The sequence below is a fragment of the Dendrobates tinctorius genome, unplaced genomic scaffold (assembly GCF_039654945.1).
Source record: "Dendrobates tinctorius isolate UK_male_01 unplaced genomic scaffold, ASM3965494v1 ptg000044l, whole genome shotgun sequence".
In the NCBI taxonomy this organism is placed as follows: Eukaryota; Metazoa; Chordata; class Amphibia; order Anura; family Dendrobatidae; genus Dendrobates; species Dendrobates tinctorius.
In genome coordinates this window covers 33,669,487-33,691,075 of record NW_027361712.1, presented here as the reverse complement: position 1 = coordinate 33,691,075, position 21,589 = coordinate 33,669,487, and the positions used below count along the sequence as shown (strand labels likewise).

The window sequence follows — 21,589 nt, the reverse complement described above, 5'->3', positions numbered from 1 at the left end:
GTATATAGTGTACTCACTTATTATGTATAACACCATCCTTAATTATATAGTTTCCTCTTTCATTATGTATAACACCGTCCCTTATTATATAGCTTCCTCTGCTGTTATGTACAGTGCTGTCTCTTACATAGTGTATTCTAGTTATTTTTGTTATTCACAGCACCCTCTTTTATTATATAATTCCCTCTCTTGTTAGAATATAAAATGACTGCTGATGGACCAGTCCATCAGCTCCTCCATTAGAAAAGAAGCTTTCCCATGCTCCATCAGCCTTCATTGCAGTTTATATCAAACAAGAGAGGACTGTATGTAACAAAGACAGGGCTCTATGTAATCCGATACGTAAGGGACGATGCTGTACATAACAAGAGAGGGCAGATGGCAATATACATAATAAAGGAGACTATATAAGATATATATATATGTGTAGCTCTCTCTCTCTCTATGTATATATATATATATATATATGTAGCTTTGTCACCATAAAAGGAGGGGGGGCAGACACATTTCTTGCACAGGGGCCCCAAGCTGTCAGTGGTCGCCCCTGATGTCACTGTTGTGCCAAATTTAAGTCACTCTTCACAGTGTTCCATTATATATTTAATGCACTGGAGATTTGTTGTACTCTTCTGACTGATAACTTTCAGCAATGAGATCCCTTTGCTGTTTTTTAAGTTGTTTAAGAACTTTTGCTGGAAAACGCAGCTAAGAAAACAGAAAATTCCGGATAAACTTTATATGAGATAATCAGAATCATGGTAAATGCTGACAGCTGTGTACTGAATAGTACTTGATGAGTTTAAACGTGGTTAGTTAATTCTAAACACAACTGCGTCCCAAATTATAAAAGGGTTTTCACACCTTTGCAACCAATTTATTATTATTTTTTCGTCAAAACAATTTCAGTTTGTTTCTCAATGGATTTGTACAAGAGTGACATTAAAAATGTAAAAAATTTCTTAAATGATTCTTTTTGCTATGATTTTTTTTTTACATGACGTAACCTCGGCATTTTAACAGGGGTGTTTAGACTTTTTATAGTCACTGTATGTCACAGATTATAATACTGTATAATCCACAAATTAAAATTAGCATTTTATGAGTCCACATAAAATTCTTATTTTACTAATTACATAGACAAATAGTCTCTTCAGAGAGGAAGAAGAAAAGAACTCTAGTGCCACCTATAGGAAGTAGCAATCCTAAAAGTCAAGAAGAAGGAGAAGTGATACCCCACTATTACATAGGGTAACTTTCACAGACATTTTGACATGGATATATAAAGTACACCAGCCTCATCAGGTCTAGAAGATTTATTACAAAATGTATGCAGTTTTTATTGTGAAATCTGCTGACTGATCTTCTTTAAAGGGAACCAGTCACCTGAAAAAAATGCTATTAACCTTCAGATATGGGATTAATAGCATTGTGAACCTGACCGGCGCCCGCCCTTAGACACACGCTGCCGGGAGGAGATGGACTTTGGCAGCATTCAGGTTTCATAGGGTGGCATCGGTGAGGGTTCAATCACTGCTCTGTGTATAAAGTGCTAGAGGCACGGACTATATACAGGACAGGAGAAGTACTACTGTGCAGTGTATACAGGTGCATCTCACAAAATTAGAATATCATCAAAAAGTTCATTTATTTTAGTTCTTATGGAAGCCCAGGTTGCATTGATAGCAGCATTCAGCTCTCCTGCATTGTTGGGTTCGGTGTCGCTCATCTTCCTCTTGACAATACCCCATAGATTCTCTATGGGGTTAAGATCAGGCGAGTTTGCTGGTCAATCAAGCACGGTGATACTGTTGTTTTTAAACAAGGTATTGGTACTTTTAGAAGTGTGGACAGGTGCCAAGTCCTGCTGAATAATTAAATTTACATCTCCAAAAAAGCTTGTCGGCAGTGGGAAGCATGAAGTGCTCTAAAATTTCCTGGTAGAGGGCTGCGCTGACTTTGGTCTTGATAAAACACAGTTGACCTACAGCAGCAGATGACATGGCTCTCCAAACCATCAGTGATTGTGGAAACAACAACATTTTTCACCTGTCTGAGGTTGAAAGTTTAACTCTATTCAGAGGCGTTGGCTGATGACAGTATTTACCACTCGGCGCCTACGCTATAAGTAAATACATTTTAAAAAATGACGTGGTTTTGATAACCAGCCAGGCAAAACTGACAGCTGTGGGCTGCAACCCTCAGCTGTCAGCTTTAGTAAGGCTGGTTATTAAGAATAGAGTGGTTAACATGTTGTTTTTGTTATTTATTTCACTAAGTATTTTAAAAAACCGGCATGTCGTCCCCTCCAATTTTTAACAGTCAGCCAAGCCAAAGCAGACACCTGGGAATGATATTCTCAGTCTGGTAAGAGGCCATGGATATTGCCCCCACCAGCCTAAAAATAGCAGCTCGCAGCCGCCTCAGAAAAGGCACATGTATTAGATGTGCCAGTTCTAGCGCATTGCTCAGCTCTTCCCAATTGCCCTGTGGCGGTGACAAGTGAGTTAATATTTGTGAGGTTGATGTCACCTTTTTATTGTCCTGTGACATCAAGCCCATGGGTTAGTAATGGAGAGGCGTCTATAAGACGCCTATCCGTTACTAATCCTATAGTTATATTTTAAATAAACAAAGAACGAGAATAAAGTACTTTATTTGAAATAAAAAAACACACTTTTACTTTTTTATTTAAAAGATAACAAACAGTTGTACTCACCTAATGCCTATTCCATTGAAGCCATCATCTTCTGCAAAAATAGAAAACAACCATATCCCTCACCTGTCCGAAGTTCTGTCCCATGCCATAATCCATGTCTGTGATAAATAGTTTTCAATCTGGACAGTGCAGAGTCAATGACTATCGGTAACATAAATGCTGCTAGTGGAGATCTCTTTGAGGTCACCGCAGTTCACTTTTTGAGGCCCGGTCTTGCTGTAGTAAGTTATTTTTCCAAGCTCTTCAGGGTGAGCGGTAGCCTCTGGCCACCGCTTATGCTGATGAGCAAATTTTGCACAGAAGGATTACTGCTTGGGATGCTATGGATTCTTTCAACTTTTGACAGGTCAGGGATAGTTGTTTTTTGTTTACAGGGGACAATGCCTTCAGGGGATTAGGTGTATATTAAGTGAGTATAATGTGATTTTTTTCTTATTTTATTCTTAATATTACACTTGAATACAACTCTCAACATTGTACCCTGTTTGTGCTGATCGCAGGCAGAGCAAGGGGCAATGATGTGAGCTGACTACAGTACCCTGCGTTGAGGAACAGTGCAAACTGCCGGCTTTTCTCAGGTGCCGGTACGTGTGACACTGATGCGGTAAACGGGTGCCACACGTTTTCCACACGTATGAAACACACGAGCACAGATATCTCGGTACTGTTTTTTCCAGTACCGGAAACATCAGGACGTGTGAGAGCCCTTACACAGTGCACCAACTGTAATACACTATGGTTTTTACGCTCACAGATTTCTATAATATGAAAGGACCGCACATGGATGCCATTAATCTTGCATTCATGACCTGTCCAATTCCACAGTTCACTTTGCTGCAGATATTCCACAGGAAATACGACCTGCACATAGCCTAAGCAGTGGTCCTGAACTTTTTTACATTGTGAACTACATTCAGCTCTGAGGCAGGGTTGTGAGCTACACCCAGAAGCTCCCATTCATCCTCTAATAGTGACATGCAGCTCTTGCCTCCCCCATCTTAGTGACGCTCAGAGACCCAATTATTGGTATAACAGCCAAAGCCACATCACTGGATTAACACAGAAGCAGTATATCTGCATCCAGGGATTCCTACTTTACCCCCCATTGGATATCCTCGCATGAAGCACTCCCACCAAACTATCACATACAGCCTGAATCACCTTCTCAGTCTGCCATTATTTTCTTATCTTCAGCTTAGCACATAATTTACCATTCTAACCACAATGGCCATTATATGGGCATCCAGAACTGCTCTTATGTGAAGTCTACCCACAAAAATAAGTATCTGGAGAGCTGTTCAGTGTAGCTGTTTGCTAGACCAGGTGCTAATGCATCAAGGCAGTGATCAGCAAGCCACAGATCAAGGGCCTGCGAGCCACAGGTTGGGAAAACTGACCTAAGGCCATATCCACGCTGGACTTATACGATGCAGAAAATCAAACTGTGTCATTTGTCTTCTAGATTTCATTGTAGAAATGCTACAGACTTGCCACAGGTCTTCCATTTTGTTTTGCAAGTGGTATACTGCATATACCCAGCAGAAATTAGCTGTTAAGAACATATGCAGGTCACCCCTCCTTAAAGGGAACCTGTTGCCTGATAAAACACTATTAACCTTCAGGTGTGGGCTTAATCTGCAGGTTAATAGCATTGTGAACCTGCCCAGTGCCCACACTTAGACCCACGTTTCCCTACGCTGCCAGGAGGAAATTAACTTTATTCCCGCATTCAGTCTGCAATTTTCAGTCATTGGGTTGGCGCCAGCACGGGTTCAGTCACCGCTCTGTTTATAGAGAGCAGCATCTATAACCTAGCCTAGGGCTACCACTAGGATTTTTGGGGCCCCATACTGGCAAAATTTTTGGAGCCCCCTTGAGACTCCACCCCTGCCCCGCCCTCACCCCTCGAACTATACACAGTCCCACTGCTCTCTCTTGGAAAAACTCCACTTCTCACCAATCACACATTAACAGTTCCCATCACCAGATCACACATATAGCCAGCAGGTCTTGTTTTGGCCAAAAGATTTTTCTAATCTGCCGAGATTTGGCTGAGCTCTACTCTACTCTTACCTATTAAAAATTTGTTAAACTATCCAATACAATTTAGGTATATTTTTATTTATTTTTCAATTTTTAAAATGACCAATAAGTATCACATATATCACATCCAAAGGGACAAATACCACCGCACCATAGCCAGACACAATATTACCACCACATAGTGACCTATAATACCACACACAAAGGACAAATACCACTACACCATGACCAGACCATATATTACCATCTGCATTGTCTGCATTGTGTCTGCATTGTGATTGCTATAAGTGTGTGCTAGAAGTGTGAAAATTAATTTAAGAATTAAAACCAGAAGGATGTATACAGACTGTGCCCTGCTACCTGCCACCATCGCACTCTAACAAGCATCTCTATTCTTCCGACAGGTATGTCCATCCACCCAGCTCTCCTGCTCTCCTGCTGTCTATGAAGGACACACAGTGCATCACCCAGCTTTGCACATAGACTTGCCTCTGCACCTAGCATTCACATGGTATGTCCATCCACCCAGCTCTCCTGCTCTCCTGCTGTCTATGAAGGACACACAGTGCATCACCCAGCTTTGCACATAGACTTGCCTCTGCACCTAGCATTCACATGGTATGCCTTTCAGCTAACCCCAGCTTACCCCAGTGTTATTTATGACCTTGTTTACTCTGGCTTGATCATATACATATGGTCCACTCTTAATTGTCTGGCCAAGATGAGCAGAGACCACTCCTCTCTGCTTCACACCTGACTGCACTTAGTTGTACATATATTGCAGAGCACAAGTCTGCATAGACTTCAGTCTGCATTGTGATTGCTATAAGTGTGTGCTAGAAGTGTGAAGATTAATTTAAGAATTAAAACCAGAATTGGAACTGAAGGGAACTGAAGGTAACTGGACAGTCACTGTAAACAATGTTTCTGTTTGTTATCACTTTCACCCCAATAATCCTTCACTTTCTGCTAATTCCCCTAATCCCTACTCCTAGTAAGGAACTGTTCATCTCTTCTTCAATCCTCCCCATCCACCTCACCTCCGCCTCAAAACTGTTCCTTAACATACAATCCTCTGTCTCCAAACACAGACAGCCCCCTCATGCCCTCTCCTGCTCCCACCTGCTAACACTTTCTCTGCTCCTTCTCACTGCTGGTGATATCTCTCCAAATCCTGGTCCTCCTCACCACATTCCCACAGTCATTTCTACCTCCCATCCACGCTCTATCACAACCTTCCGTAACCTCTCCAACCTTATACCCATTCACCCAGCCCCCGCTTCCCCAGTCCCACTAACAGGAGCTCTGTGGAACGTTGCTCTGTCTGCAACAAGCTTTCCTACATCTATGATCTTTTTGTTACTACCAAACTCTCCTTCCTCGCCATCACCGAAACCTGGCTCACCCCTTCTGACACAGCCTCTCCTGCTGCACTTTCGTATGGTGGCTTCCACCTTTCTCACACCCCCCGCCCCAGCAGCAAACATGGTGGAGGAATTGGTTTTCTCCTGTCAGATACCTGCTCCTTCACCCCAATCCCACTGCCACCCTCTGTTACCCTCCCTTCCTTTGAGGTGCACTCTGTGCGCATCTACTCCCCCTCCAACCTCCAACTGGCTGTCATCTACCGCCCCCCAGGGCCAGCCACCACCTTCTTTGACCACTTCACCACCTGGTTACTTCATTTCCTTTCCGCTGACATCCCTACCATCATCATGGGCGACTTCAACATCCCCATTGACACTTCCCTCTCAGCTGCCACTAAACTTCTATCTCTCACTTCCTCCTTCGGCCTCACTCAATGGTCTTCTACAGCCACCCACAAAGATGGCCACACACTGGACCTCATCTTCACCCGCCTCTGCTCCCTATCTAACCTCTCTAACTCACCTCTTCCTCTCTCTGACCACAACCTGCTCACATTCTCTTCCCTCTTCACTCCATGTCTACAATCCTCACCCCACAAACTTTCACACCCTCGCAGGAATCTTAAACACCTTGACCTACACTCATTCTCTGAATCCCTCCTCCCTCTTACAGATATAAGTTCCTTACACAATGCGGATGACGCTGCCGCTCTATATAACACCACAATAGCTGTAGCTTTGGAATCCGCTGCCCCACTTACACATACCAAAACTCGCAAAATCAACAGACAGCCCTGGCACACCAGCCTGACCAAAGAGCTGAGGCGAGCTTCCAGGGCTGCTGAGCGCAGATGGAAAAGATTCCACTCCAACGAGCACTTCATCGCATTCAAACAGTCCCTCACTACTTTCAAGACCACACTCGCCACAGCTAAACAAACCTACTTCTCATCTCTCATATCCTCCCTGTCTCGCAACCCTAAACAGTTATTCAACACCTTCAATTCTCTCCTCCGCCCCCCAGCACCTCCTCCCTCCCCACTCATCTCAGCTGAAGACTTTGCCTCATTTTTCAAGCAGAAAATTGATAACATCAGGGACAGTTTTGGTCAACAACCCCCAGAGCCCTTCCTCCCGACTTCCCAGCCCTCCACCTTCAAAACCAACTTCTCCACCATTACAGAAGATCGACTCTCCACTCTACTCTCAAGATCACATCTCACCACCTGTGCACTCGACCCGATCCCATCCCACTTCATCCCAAACCTCACCACAGTCTTCATCCCAACCCTAACCCATCTCTTCAACCTATCACTAACAACTGGTGTTTTCCCCTCAAGCTTTAAACATGCCTCCATCACACCTATCCTCAAAAAGCCCTCTCTTGACCCATCCTCTGTATCTAGCTATCGCCCTATATCACTTCTCCCATACGCCTCCAAGCTACTGGAACAACACGTCTACCTTGAACTGTCCTCCCATCTCTCTTCTTGCTCCCTCTTCGACCGCTTACAATCTGGCTTCCGGTCACACCACTCCACTGAAACAGCCCTTACTAAGGTCACCAATGACCTCTTAACTGCCAAGAGCAAGCGACACTACTCTGTCCTCCTCCTCCTGGACCTGTCGGCTGCCTTTGACACAGTGGACCATTCCCTATTATTACAGACCCTCTCATCCCTCGGCATCACAGACTTGGCCCTCTCCTGGATCTCATCATACCTAACAGACCGGACATTCAGCGTCTCCCACTCACACACCACCTCCTCACCTCGCCCCCTATCTGTCGGAGTCCCACAAGGTTCAGTCCTTGGGCCCCTGCTGTTCTCTATTTACACCTTTGGCCTGGGACAGCTCATAGAATCTCATGGCTTTCAGTATCATCTTTATGCTGATGACACACAGATCTACATCTCTGGACCAGATATCACCTCCCTACTAACCAGAATCCCTCAATGTCTGTCCACTATTTCATCCTTCTTCTCCACTAGATATCTGAAACTCAACATGGACAAAACAGAATTCATCATCTTTCCCCCATCTCACGCGACCCCCCCTACGAACCTATCAATTACAGTAAATGACTGCCCACTCTCCCCAGTCCCACAAGCTCGCTGCCTCGGAGTAATCCTTGACGCTGATCTCTCCTTCAAACCACATATCCAAACCCTTTCCACTTCATGCCGACTTCAACTCAAAAATATTTCACGCATCCGTTCATTCCTCACCCAAGAATCTGCAAAAACCCTAGTCCATGCCCTCATCATCTCTCGCCTTGACTACTGCAACCTCATGCTCTGTGGCCTCCCCTCAAACACTCTCGCACCCCTCCAATCTATTCTAAACTCTGCTGCCCGACTAATCCACCTGTCCCCCCGCTATTCCCCAGCTTCTCCCCTCTGTCAATCCCTTCACTGGCTCCCAATTGCCCAGAGACTCCATTACAAAACCCTAACCATGACATACAAAGCCATCCACAACTTGTCTCCTCCATACATCTGTGACCTCGTCTCCCGGTACTTTCCTGCACGCAACCTCCGATCCTCACAAGATCTCCTTCTCTACTCCCCTCTTATCTCCTCTTCCCACAATCGCATACAAGATTTCTCTCGCGCATCACCCCTACTCTGGAACTCTCTACCACATCATATCAGACTCTCACCTACCATCGAAACCTTCAAAAAGAGCCTGAAGACCCACCTCTTCCGACAAGCCTATAACCTGCAGTAACCACCGATCGACCAAACCGCTGCACGACCAGCTCTACCCTCGCCTACTGTATTACCACCCATCCCTTGAAGATTGTGAGCCCTCGCGGGCAGGGTCCTCTCTCCTCCTGTACCAGTTATGACTTGTATTGTTTAAGATTATTGTACTTGTTTTTATGTATACCCCTCCTCACATGTAAAGCGCCATGGAATAAATGGCGCTATAACAATAAATAATAATAATAATAATAATAATAATAATATTACCACCACATGGTGACTGAATACTACAATACTGATCATTAATAAAAAAATACAATACTATCACCATAAGTGCCATTATACACAGGGGATCTGTACTTAGTATGCAGTGTCTGTGTACAGGTAATACAGTGATCACCAGTGACAATATACACAGGAGCTCTGTATATAGTGTCAGTGTACAGGTAATACAGTGATCACTGGTACACAGGAACTCTGTATATAGTGTCATTGTACTGGTAACACACTGACTCATCAGTGACGTATCTAGGTGAAGTCCTTCATCTTCGCTTTTCATCTTCATCCAGCACAGACCGCCATCACATCTTCCAGCCAGGGCTTGTCTCTGCAGGAAATAACACCGTTATCTAGAGATCTGCTTGCAGAACACATTACTTAATTTTTTCACAACTTCTACACTACACCAGATGAAGAAAAAAGCGACATAGTGTTGCACTGCACAGTAACAGGACGATCCCCCCCATTTAAAACAGTATCCTCAAAAAATAAAATAAATACATCACTGCAGAAATAATATCCCTTAATTAGCCCCTATGGTAGTAATATCCCCCATCCTGGCCCCGTGTGTCTCATTCCTGGCTCCAGACATACATTCTCCCATCCTGCCCTCTTGAGTATCCTTTCTGCCCCCATATATCTCCCCATCCTGCACCATCTGTCCCATTATCCTGCCCCATCTGTCCCATGATCCTAACCCATCTGTCCCAAGATCCTGCCCTGTCTCCATAGTATCCATCCTGCCCCATGATCCTGCCCCATCTGTCTCCATCCTGCCCCATGACCCTGCCCCATCTGTCTCCATCCTGCCCCATATTTCTGCCCCATCTGTCTCCATCCTGCCCCATATTCCTGACCCATTTGTCTCCATCCTGCCCCATGTCTCTATCCTGCGCCATATGTTTACATCCTATCCCCGTGTCTCAATTCTGCACCATGTGTTTACATCCTGCCCCGTGTCTCTATCCTCCCCCGAGTCTCCATCCTGCCCCGTGTCTCCCATCCTGCCCCCGTGTCTCCCATCCAGCCCCCGTGTCTCCCATCTTGCCCCATGTGTTTATATCATCCCCCCTGTCTCACATTCTGCCCCCATGTCTCCCATCCTGCCCCCATGTCTCCATTCTGCCCCTTGTCTCTATTCTGCCCCTTTGTCTCCATTCTGCCCCCATGTCTCTATTCTGCCCCTTTGTCTCCATTCTGCCCCCATGTCTCCCATTCTGCCCCCATGTCTCACATCCTGCCCCAGGCTTTCTGCTTTCAATAAAAATAAAAAAACACTTTCTCCTTACCTGGCCGCGGTCCAGCGCCGACATCCACCCCAGGCATTTCAGCGCGGACTCACTGGCAAATGACTATGATGTCATAAGCCAGTGAAGTGCTTGCTGATGTCAGCTGCCAGCTTCCGATTGGCAGCTGGCAGCACGGCAGTAGAGTGTATCTGAATGCAGGTTCAGTTTCTGCATCGGCAGAAGCCTGCCGCTGGGGCCCGATGACCAGAAGATGATCATCGGGCCCCATAAGCCCGTCAGGGCAGTAATGCCCTGATGGCTGTCCTGCACTGCACAGTACCAATCCTCCTGTCCTGTATGTATAAACTGCGCAGTACCACTTCTCTTGTCCTGTGTATATACACTGCACTGTACCACTTCTCCTGTCCTGAGGCGACATTGGTCTTTGGGAAAGTCAATAAAGGTTTATTATTTTCAGTATTCCTATGAGAATATGAAAAAAAAATATTGGAAAACCCATTTAAATGGATTATCCCAAGTAACGGGCCTATCCCAAGAACTTTCCAATCTCTGGGGTCCAACCGCTGGGACCCCCATGACCCTGAGAACTGGAGCTCTAAAGTGCACCATGTAAATGGACCTGTGGTCGATCATGCGCACAGCACTGTGGCGCCATTCACATGTGCATCTGCAAAAATCGCCTTTAAGAGGGTTGTTGAGGGGCATGACAAAGTATAGCAAAATTCACTGATTGGGGTGGGGAGTGTTGTAGTATGTGGGCTAGTGGAGTTTGTGTGGCAGGGCTGCTTTTTTGTCCAGTCCGGCCCTGGAACCACCATGGAATAAAACATGTCTGGATAGAGGCATGAGAATGAGGCCTTACAGATGTACAAGTCTGCCTGTGTGGAATTTTTTAAGTCAATGCAAAGCATAGAGAGAACATGGAGATCATTATATTTTGTTATTTTAGGCTGGCAACCCCTTAAAATATTCAGTCATCTTCATCCGGCTAACTAAAAAAATGCATTTCTTTGCTTTGATCACTTTGTACAATGGAGCAGATTTATTAATGCTGTCTAATATTCATATGAGGTAAACGCATACCAGCAGTCCGAAGATGCACCACATTTATCACATTGCTGCCCACAGTGTGATAGATTTGGGGCATCTTACTAGAGCACCTGCAGCCTTTCCTTCATGCATTTAGCAACACAACAAATCCACTCTCCTTTTTCTAGACTCTTCAAAACACAAAGGCTCCAATTAATCATTTGCGTTTTTTTTTAAGTCACTATCCATTTTTCTCTTCTGGTATTAGTATCCCATTTTAGCGATAAATTATAAAAAATGGCTCATGGGATTCTTTAGCGTAAAGTCAAAGGTGGACTTTTTTTTCTGTCTTAAAGTAGTTTCGAAGTGCGCCAAATTTTGCAACTGTTTAGAAAGTCGCAATTGCTGAAAATATCTGGAATCGCTAAATTCCAAACATGAAGCGGAAAAAAAGCACAAAAAAAAAAACAGGTGAGCAGTGGCACATATAAAACAGACTTCAAAAAAGGCACAAATAGAATAATAAATTTGATGCAAACAGGCAACAAAAATCCACAAAAAAACACAAAACTAGACAAAAAACAAATGCAAAAGTAATGAATAGGGGCCAAACGTGAAAAAAAAGTGTTTTAGAAACATAAGCTTGGTGCTTTATAAACCCTCTGCCATGACATTGAAGGGAACCTGTCATGTCCTTTTTAGCACGTAAACTGTCCTAAATGCGTTGTTAGTGATACAATGTGCATCACTGACACTTTTTTCATTTAAAACAGCGCTGTAATCATGTGCAAAAGGCACTTTATATACTTAGATCGCTCCTGCTCATTTGGTCAGAGGGGTGTGCTTCATTTCATTCAGCCACGGTTGTCGCCACCCATGCAATTTGAATGATGTTCCTGGGGTTACGTCAACGTCACTCAAATCCACTTTGAAAAATCCCGCAATTGCACAGTGACAATCGAGGAGCCACGCATGCGCCATGATGATTGGCTCCCAGTGTTTGCACCATGACGATTGTCCATGGCTGCACACAGTCAGTGAAGCTTGGTACTACACACAGCTTCAGTGACCATGCGCTGGCAGCTGCTCATCATGGCGCATGCGCAGCTCCCCGACTGAACGCGAGAATTTTCAAAGCGGATTTGAGTGACGTCTATTGTGAATTCACTTTCTGGCCTACCTCTGGTTACTGGTGAAGGTAGTGGAGATGGTTATATTGACACAGGGGTCGCGAGTTCTCTTTTCGGGCTCCCTCTGGTGGTTACAGGAGGTAATGGAGCTGGTCTAATTAACAGAGGCCTGCCACCTGATAATGAGGAGGATGATTGGACATTTGGAGTTTATGACTGGATTTAAGACAGCTGACTCCCTCTATCCCTGCTGGTGATTTTTTCCTGCCTCCTGAGGTCTTAGTTTCCAGCTCAGTCCCTGCATGCTCAAGCTAAGTGTTCTTTTGCTATTGTTCACATTTGATTTGGTTTTGTCTATTTCAGTTTTGTGTGGTCAGCCAGCCCCGGCTGGGGCTGTGCTGAATTTCCATCCTTATGTTACTGCTTGTGACAGTTTGTTTTTGTCCCTTATTAGATTGGCCTCTCTTTGCTCTGCTTTCAGAATATACCAGAGTGCTGATATAGTGGGCGAAGTCTAGTGACTTCAGTATTTTTGCATCAGATGTGTTGGACCTTTTTGCAGGGTTTTTTGCGTGATTGCAGACAGTGTCTTTCCTTTCCTGTCCTGTCTAGTCAGTGTGGGCCCCATCGTTTGCTCAGTCTATTTTCCTACCTGCGTTTGAGTTTTCATCTTGTCTCACCGACAATACAGTATATGTTTGGGGGCTATCAATTCCTTTGGGATCTGCTCTGGGGCAGTTTAGATTTCCCCTTTCTTGCTTTAGGCTTATTTAGTTTTTCGGCTGTGTCAAGGCATCTAGAATCATCGTAGGTACGCTCCACGGCTACTGCCAATTGTGTGGATAGGATCAGGGGTCTGCAATCCGCTTAGTTACCAACCTCTCTGGTTTTCTGTGGCTTAGCTTGGTCTTGCTTTCCTCCTCGGTGACCCAATCATAACAAACGTCGGTGCAACCCCAGGAACATCATTCATACTGCGTTGGTGGCGACAACCATGACGGAATGAAATAAAGCACACCCCTATGACCAAATGAGCAGGTTTGAGCTACCTATATAAAGTGCCTTTTGCACATGATTAGACCGCCATTTTTCATGAAAAAAGTGTTAGTGATACACATTACATCACTAACAACGCGCTGGGGTCAGTTTACATGCTAAAAAGGACATGACAGGTTCCCTTTACCTCTAATTTACATTGTATCACTTGTTGTTGGTAGTAGGGTCTGGAATTACACACAGCTTATAAAGTTTTAATTCACAGAAAAGGATATTCATTAAAACAAAATGATTCATTTCCAAATCTGTCATCTTTGCCTAATCTCTTCTCCCTGTCTCTACCTGACACCGCTAAAACAATAATTCAGGCCCCAATCATTTCTCGCCTTGACTACTGTAACCTAATGGACTTTCCATCTATGGGTTATCCTAACACCTGTGCTCTTTGATACTGTTCTCTGTAGAATTAGATTAATCAGCTACAATATTGTACCATCCAATTCTAAGCTCCTATGTATGCATCTAATGCCACTATGATGGGTAGCTTGCTACAGTGAAAATAATTGTCCAGGTTTGGCATGAAAGTCTGCCGACATTCTATGTGACTGCAGACTTGTGAATCCTCACAGTGCACTTGGTGTGTGCTGTCGGGATTCTCCGATGCTGAGACTAGATGGTCATATGACCGCAAGTATGCATATGTCTAGCCACATTCTGACTAGATGTGCACCGTGACACTCAATACACTTGTATTGAGCGAGGTCACGCATGTCTAGTCATAATGTGACTGGAAGTATACATATTGCATACTTGTGGTCACATGACAGCCCGCTGCCGACACCCGAGAAACTTGACAACATGCACTGGGTGTGCTGTGAGGATTTACAAGTCTGCAGTCACATAGAATGGCTGCATGCTCTCACATTACATCTATACTCTCCTGACTGCATGACTTTCCGTGCAGCACCCATTATGTGGATCTCACTACAGTGGACTATTGAATTTCCACCATCCGTGGTTTAAAACCCAATGCCATGATTCCTCAAACCCGGTGATTTTGCCACGGGTTTTCATGAGGGGCATGTTGGAGTCAGTCACCTGATTCATCAAGAATTGTGCATCTCTTAATGAATTAGGAGTGTCTGAGAAATGAGGTGTGCCTCCATGCGTTACACAAAAAGTCTTATTCCACTTCCTGAGGAACATCACAGCTTCTCATTTCTCATAAATTAGACACCCCGTTATTTATGCTCCTGTCATGACCCTATACCGCCCCAGCTTCTCCAATTGTGGCCAAGCTGGGATTGGAGAAACTGACGTCAAAACAGCAAAAGTTGGAAAATTTTGGAGCAACACTGAGTTTCCATGCATTCAAAGCAATTTACATCGGGGCCTAAATGTTTTTTAAAGGTAACCTGTCATCAGGTTTTTAAACTCCATCTATGTACAGGCGCTGTATTGCTGATACATTTTTTGGTTGAATTGTTATGCAAATGAACCACAAGGGCAGTGGGAGAGCACTCTCATTGGCCATGCCTGCCTGTCTCCCATCATTTATTGACAATTCACTTTTCTTTTAGTGGTTTGCTTCTCTCGCTCCGAGATCTACTGTAGTACAAGTGCTGTCATTCCTTGGGCGGTGCATGCGCAGTAAGGTCCTGATGAAGATGACTGTCAGTGTCTGGCATGATATTTATGCTTTGCAGATCTCATCAGCCACTGACAGCCATATTCTTCACCAGGGCAACTAGTGTGGATACAGGAAGCAAGCGTGAGGAAGAAAGTCAGCGTCTGGCTAGATCTACAAACACTAGACATCCTCTGACCTCTTCATTAGGATCATATTGTGCTCGCACCACCTTCCGGAAAGACGACACGTGCATTAGATCTCAGATGGGAGAGGCAGGTCACTGAAAGAAGAATGACCTATCAATCACTGACAGGAGACAGGTGGGGAATAGGGGAGAGAGGCACCAGAACTGTAAGTGCAGGGTGCACACAACTGCATAACTATTCAACCAAAATATTCTCTAAAATGGAAACCCATATTCTAAAAATAAAGGTATGAATGTAATTGTTATTACAGAGAATGTACATAGACGCCATTATTTTGGGGTAGAAAACCCTGGTGGCAGTTTCCCGCTAAGAAGGCCTATGTCACAAAACCTTAGTCTATGGTCCATACACAACTAGACGTCGTAGATATTTACACTCCTCCATTGTTATTCTACTGGTTTGATATCTCTGTATAATATATTGTCTCTAGATACATAGAGATTATTTCTTGATTATTCTAAGGTCTGCCTCTGGACATTATTTTATATCTGAGTATAGTTAGTGAAATATACTTACAATTAGATTTCGTAGGTTCCTGAATATTCAAGTACTGAAAAGAGAAATAAAAAGCGTTTCTAAAATTATGCTTCTAGATACATATGAGTATTATACTTAAAGGGTTATTCCCATCTTATAATGTGAAAGCATATCCCTGAGATATGCCATTACTTTTTGATTGGTGGTGGATCAAATCTTTTAGACTCTCACCAATTCACCACTAAAAGGGGTTGTCCAGGCTTCATGCAAAAGTCTGCAGTGACACTATGTGCTGTAGACTGCTGAATTGTGATAGAGATCAGTGCACATGCTGTCAGAATTACCTAGTAATCGCAATGCTAGTTCAATATGCATACTTATGTTCACAAAGCGACCAAATTCATCTGGCTTCTTTCATGTCACCTCTACCTAGTCCTCAGACAGTTCTCTTTTCCTCTTACTGTTCTCCGTGCTTAGTGTGGCACACACAGACATACAATGCAATGATTGAGCCAACTTCTCACCTTTCGTTTTTATCTGGTTTCAGGTGTGATTTTCATATTCCCCACACCTGTTGCTTGTCACAGGTGAGTTGGAATGGGCATCACATGCTTGAAAAAAGTCTTTTACTTACATTTTTGCAAAGGTGCCAAAAATCTTGTCTGTCCCATTTTTGGAGATTTGTGTGAAATTATCTGCAATTTGTTTTTTTTGTGTTGTTCCAATACACACAAACGAAATAAATATGTGTATAACAAAACATGTCATTGCAATAATTTAGTTGGAGAAATACTTCAATTTTTGGAACAATTTTAAGGGTGCCAACACTTTCGGCCATGGCTGTATATGTGGCTATGTGACTGCCGACTTACATACTGGGAATTCACACAGCATACTGTCAGGATTCTGCAGCCACATAGAATGATTGCAGAATTTTGTCCTAAGCCTGGACAATCCCTTTAACAGGACTAGGAGAGCAGCTATGTTCTTAATGACATTGTATATGCTGTACATTCTACACAGCAAAACTATCAGGAATATTTTTATTCTTATTGTTTCAGCTAAATGGGAGCATTCTGCAGTTCCTAGGAAAAGTTATCCTCTTGCTATGAGTCCGTAAGTCAGTATAAGGGTTCATACCCATTTGACAAATGCAATCCAAAAATATCGGATTGCACTCGGACCAATGTTATTCAATGGGTGACATCTAGTGTTGAGCATTCCGATACTGCAAATATCGGGTATCGGCCAATATTCGCTGTATCGGAATTCCGATACCGAGTACCGATATTTTTTCAATATCGGATATCGGAATCGGAAGTTCCCATAATGCAGTGAGCCACTGTTGTGGCTCTGATTGGCTGCCGAAATGATGTCATCATGATGTGCGGTCTGTGCGCATCATGATGCGCCGTCAGTTCGGGCCTTCCGGGGGGGTCTGTGCCAACCTGCCCGGGGGTCTGTGCCGACTGTCCGGGGGTCTGTGCGGACTACCGGGGGTCTGTACCGGCCTGCCGGGGGGCTGCGCCGGCCTGCCGGTGGTCTGTGCCGACTGTCCGGGGGTCTGTGCCGACTGCCCGGGGGTCTGTGCCGACTGCCTGGGGGTTTGTACCGGCCTGCCGGGGGGCTGTGCCGGCCTGCCGGTGGTCTGTGCCGACTGTCCGGGGGTCTGTGCAGGCTGCGGGGGTCTGTGCAGGCATCGTCCGATGGGACTACAAGTCCCATCGGGCGATGCCTGCTACCATGACGGTGATTGAAACATTAGCCAATGATGGGACAGTAGTAGTCCCATCATCCGGCTAATGTGTTGAATGTAAAAAAAAAAAAAAACATACTACATACATACTACATGCTACATACATACTACATACATGCTACATACATGCTACATACATACTACATGCTACATACATACTACATACATACTACATATATACTACATGCATGCAACATGCATACTACATATATACTACATGCATGCAACATATATACTACATATATACCACATCCATGCAACATGCATACTACATATATACTACATGCATGCAACATACATACAACATATAAACTACATGCATGCAACATGCATACTACATATATACCACATGCATGCAACATGCATATTACATATATACTACATGCAACATACATATAAACTACATGCATGCAACATGCATACTACATATATACCACATGCATGCAACATACATACATATATACTACATGCATGCAACATGCATACTACATATATTCCACATATATACTACATGCATGCAACAAAGATATATACTACATGCAACATGCATACTACATATATACCACATGCATGCAACATACATATATATACAACATATATACTACATGCAACATACATACTACATATATACTACATGCATGCAACATACATATATACTACATATATACTACATGCAACATACATACTACATATATACTACATGCATGCAACATACATACTACATACATACAACATATATACTACATGCATGCAACATGCATACTACATATATACCACATATATACTACATGCATGCAACATACATATATACTACATATATACTACATGCAACATGCATACTACATATATACTACATGCATGCAACATACATACTACATATATACCACATGCATGCAACATGCATACTACATATATACCACATATATACTACATGCATGCAACATACATACATACAACATATATACTACATGCAACATACATACTACATATATACTACATGCATGCAACATACATACTACATATATACCACATGCATGCAACATGCATACTACATATATACCACATATATACTACATGCATGCAACATACATATATACTACATATATACTACATGCAACATGCATACTACATATATACTACATGCATGCAACATACATACTACATATATACCACATGCATGCAACATGCATACTACATATATACCACATATATACTACATGCATGCAACATACATACATACAACATATATACTACATGCAACATACATACTACAAACATACTACATATATACCACATGCATGCAACATGCATACTACATATATACCACATATATACTACATGCAACATACATACAACATATATACTACATGCATGCAACATACATATATATAACATATATACTACATGCAACATACATACTACATACATACTACATATACACCACATGCATGCAACATGCATACTACATATATACTACATGCATGCAACATACATACAACATTTATACTACATGCATGCAACATACATATATATAACATATATACTACATGCAACATACATACTACATACATACTACATATACACCACATGCATGCAACATGCATACTACATATATACTACATGCATGCAACATACATACTACATATATACCACATCCATGCAACATGCATACTACATATATACTACATGCATGCAACATACATACAACATATAAACTACATGCATGCAACATGCATACTACATATATACCACATGCATGCAACATACATACATATATACTACATGCATGCAACATGCATACTACATATATTCCACATATATACTACATGCATGCAACACAGATATATACTACATGCAACATGCATACTACATATATACCACATGCATGCAACATACATATATATACAACATATATACTACATGCAACATACATACTACATATATACTACATGCATGCAACATACATATATACTACATATATACTACATGCAACATACATACTACATATATACTACATGCATGCAACATACATACTACATACATACAACATATAAACTACATGCATGCAACATGCATACTACATATATACCACATATATACTACATGCATGCAACATACATATATACTACATATATACTACATGCAACATGCATACTACATATATACTACATGCATGCAACATACTGTACATACATACTACATATATACCACATGCATGCAACATGCATACTACATATATACCACATATATACTACATGCATGCAACATACATACATACAACATGTATACTACATGCAACATACATACTACAAACATACTACATATATACCACATGCATGCAACATGCATACTACATATATACCACATATATACTACATGCATGCAACATACATACATACAACATATATACTACATGCATGCAACATACATATATATAACATATATACTACATGCAACATACATACTACATACATACTACATATACACCACATGCATGCAACATGCATACTACATATATACTACATGCATGCAACATACATATATACTACATGCATGCAACATACATACTACATATATACCACATGCTTGCAACATGCATACTACATATATACTACATATATACCACATGCATTCAACATACATACGTAAAACATATACAGTATACTACATGCATGCAACATGCATACTACATATATACAACATATATACTACATGCATGCAACATACATATATACTACATATGTACTACATGCAACATACATACTACATACATACCACATGCATGCAACATGCATACTACATATACTACATGCATGCAACATACATAAATACTACATGCATGCAACATACATACATACTACATATATACTGGTTTTAGGAAGTTTTGCCCCCAGCAGTTCGCCCCCAGCATTTCGCCCCCAGCAGTTCGCCCCCAGGTACACTTCGCCCCCGAACATTTCGCCCCCAGCATTTCGCCCCCAGGTTGTTTCGCCCCCGCACATTTCGCCCCCAGCAGTTCGCCCCCGGATGTTTCGCCCCCGGATGTTTCGCCCCCAGCAGTTCGCCCCCGGATGTTTCGGCCCCGGATGTTTCGCCCCCAGCAGTTCGCCCCCGGATGTTTCGCCCCCAGCAGTTCGCCCCCGGATGTTTCGCCCCCAGCAGTTCGCCCCCGGATGTTTCGCCCCCGGATGTTTCGCCCCCAGCAGTTCGCCCCCGGATGTTTCGCCCCCAGCAGTTTGCCCCCAGCAGTTCGCCCCCGGATGTTTCGCCCCCAGCAGTTCGCCCCCGCATGTTTCGCCCCCAGCAGTTCGCCCCCGCATGTTTCGCCCCCAGCAGTTCGCCCCCGGATGTTTCGCCCCCAGCAGTTCGCCCCCGCATGTTTCGACCCCAGCAGTTCGGCCCCAGCAGGTCACCCCTGGATGTTTCGCCTCCGGATGTTTCGCCCCCAGCAGTTCACCCCCGGATATTTTGCTCCCAACAGTTCGCCCCTGGATGTTTCACCCCCAGCAGTTTGCCCCCGGATGTTTCACCCCCAGCAGTTCGCCCCCGCATGTTTCGCCCCCAGAAGTTCGCCCCCAGCAGTTCGCCCCCAGATGTTTCGCCCCCGGATGTTTCGCCCCCAGCAGTTCGCCCCCAGCAGTTCGCCCCCGGATGTTTCACCCCCAGCAGTTCGCCCCCAGCAGTTCGCCCCCGGATGTTTCGCCCCCAGCAGTTCACCCCCGGATGTTTCGCCCCCGGATGTTTTGCCCCCAGCAGTTCGACCACGGATGTTTCGCCCCCAGCAGTTCGCCCCCGGATGTTTCGCCCCTGGATGTTTCGCCCCCAGCAGTTCACCCCCGGATGTTCACCCCCGGATGTTTCGCCCCCAGCAGTTCGCCCCCGGATGTTTCTCCCCCAGCAGTTCGCCCCCGGATGTTTCACCCCCGGATGTTTCGCCCCCTGTCAGTTCGCCCCCAGCAGTTCATCCCTGGATGTTTTGCCTCTAGCAATTTGCTCCTGGAT

The 21,589-nt window shown here is 43.8% G+C and overlaps 1 protein-coding gene and 1 long non-coding RNA gene across 3 annotated transcripts in view; one reads left to right on the top strand and one right to left on the bottom strand.

Annotated features, from left to right (window-relative positions):
- LOC141089178 (uncharacterized) overlaps positions 1–21,589 on the top strand; it is a 210,579-nt gene that overhangs the window by 84,165 nt on the left and 104,825 nt on the right. Inside the window, exon 3 of one of the 2 annotated variants that reach the window (XR_012232203.1) lies at positions 5,164–9,097. The exons of the other annotated variant lie outside the window; for it this stretch is intronic. This is a non-coding gene — a long non-coding RNA (uncharacterized lncRNA). Of the gene's footprint in view, positions 1–5,163; positions 9,098–21,589 lie in introns of those variants that run through there. 2 annotated transcript variants of the gene reach the window in all.
- The window catches only part of RIPK3 (receptor interacting serine/threonine kinase 3), a 128,327-nt gene that overhangs the window by 8,440 nt on the left and 98,298 nt on the right, over positions 1–21,589 (bottom strand). The window contains exon 13 of the mRNA XM_073575504.1: positions 15,871–15,904. Coding sequence (XP_073431605.1) covers positions 15,871–15,904 — 34 coding nt within the window. The remainder of the gene's footprint in view (positions 1–15,870; positions 15,905–21,589) is intronic.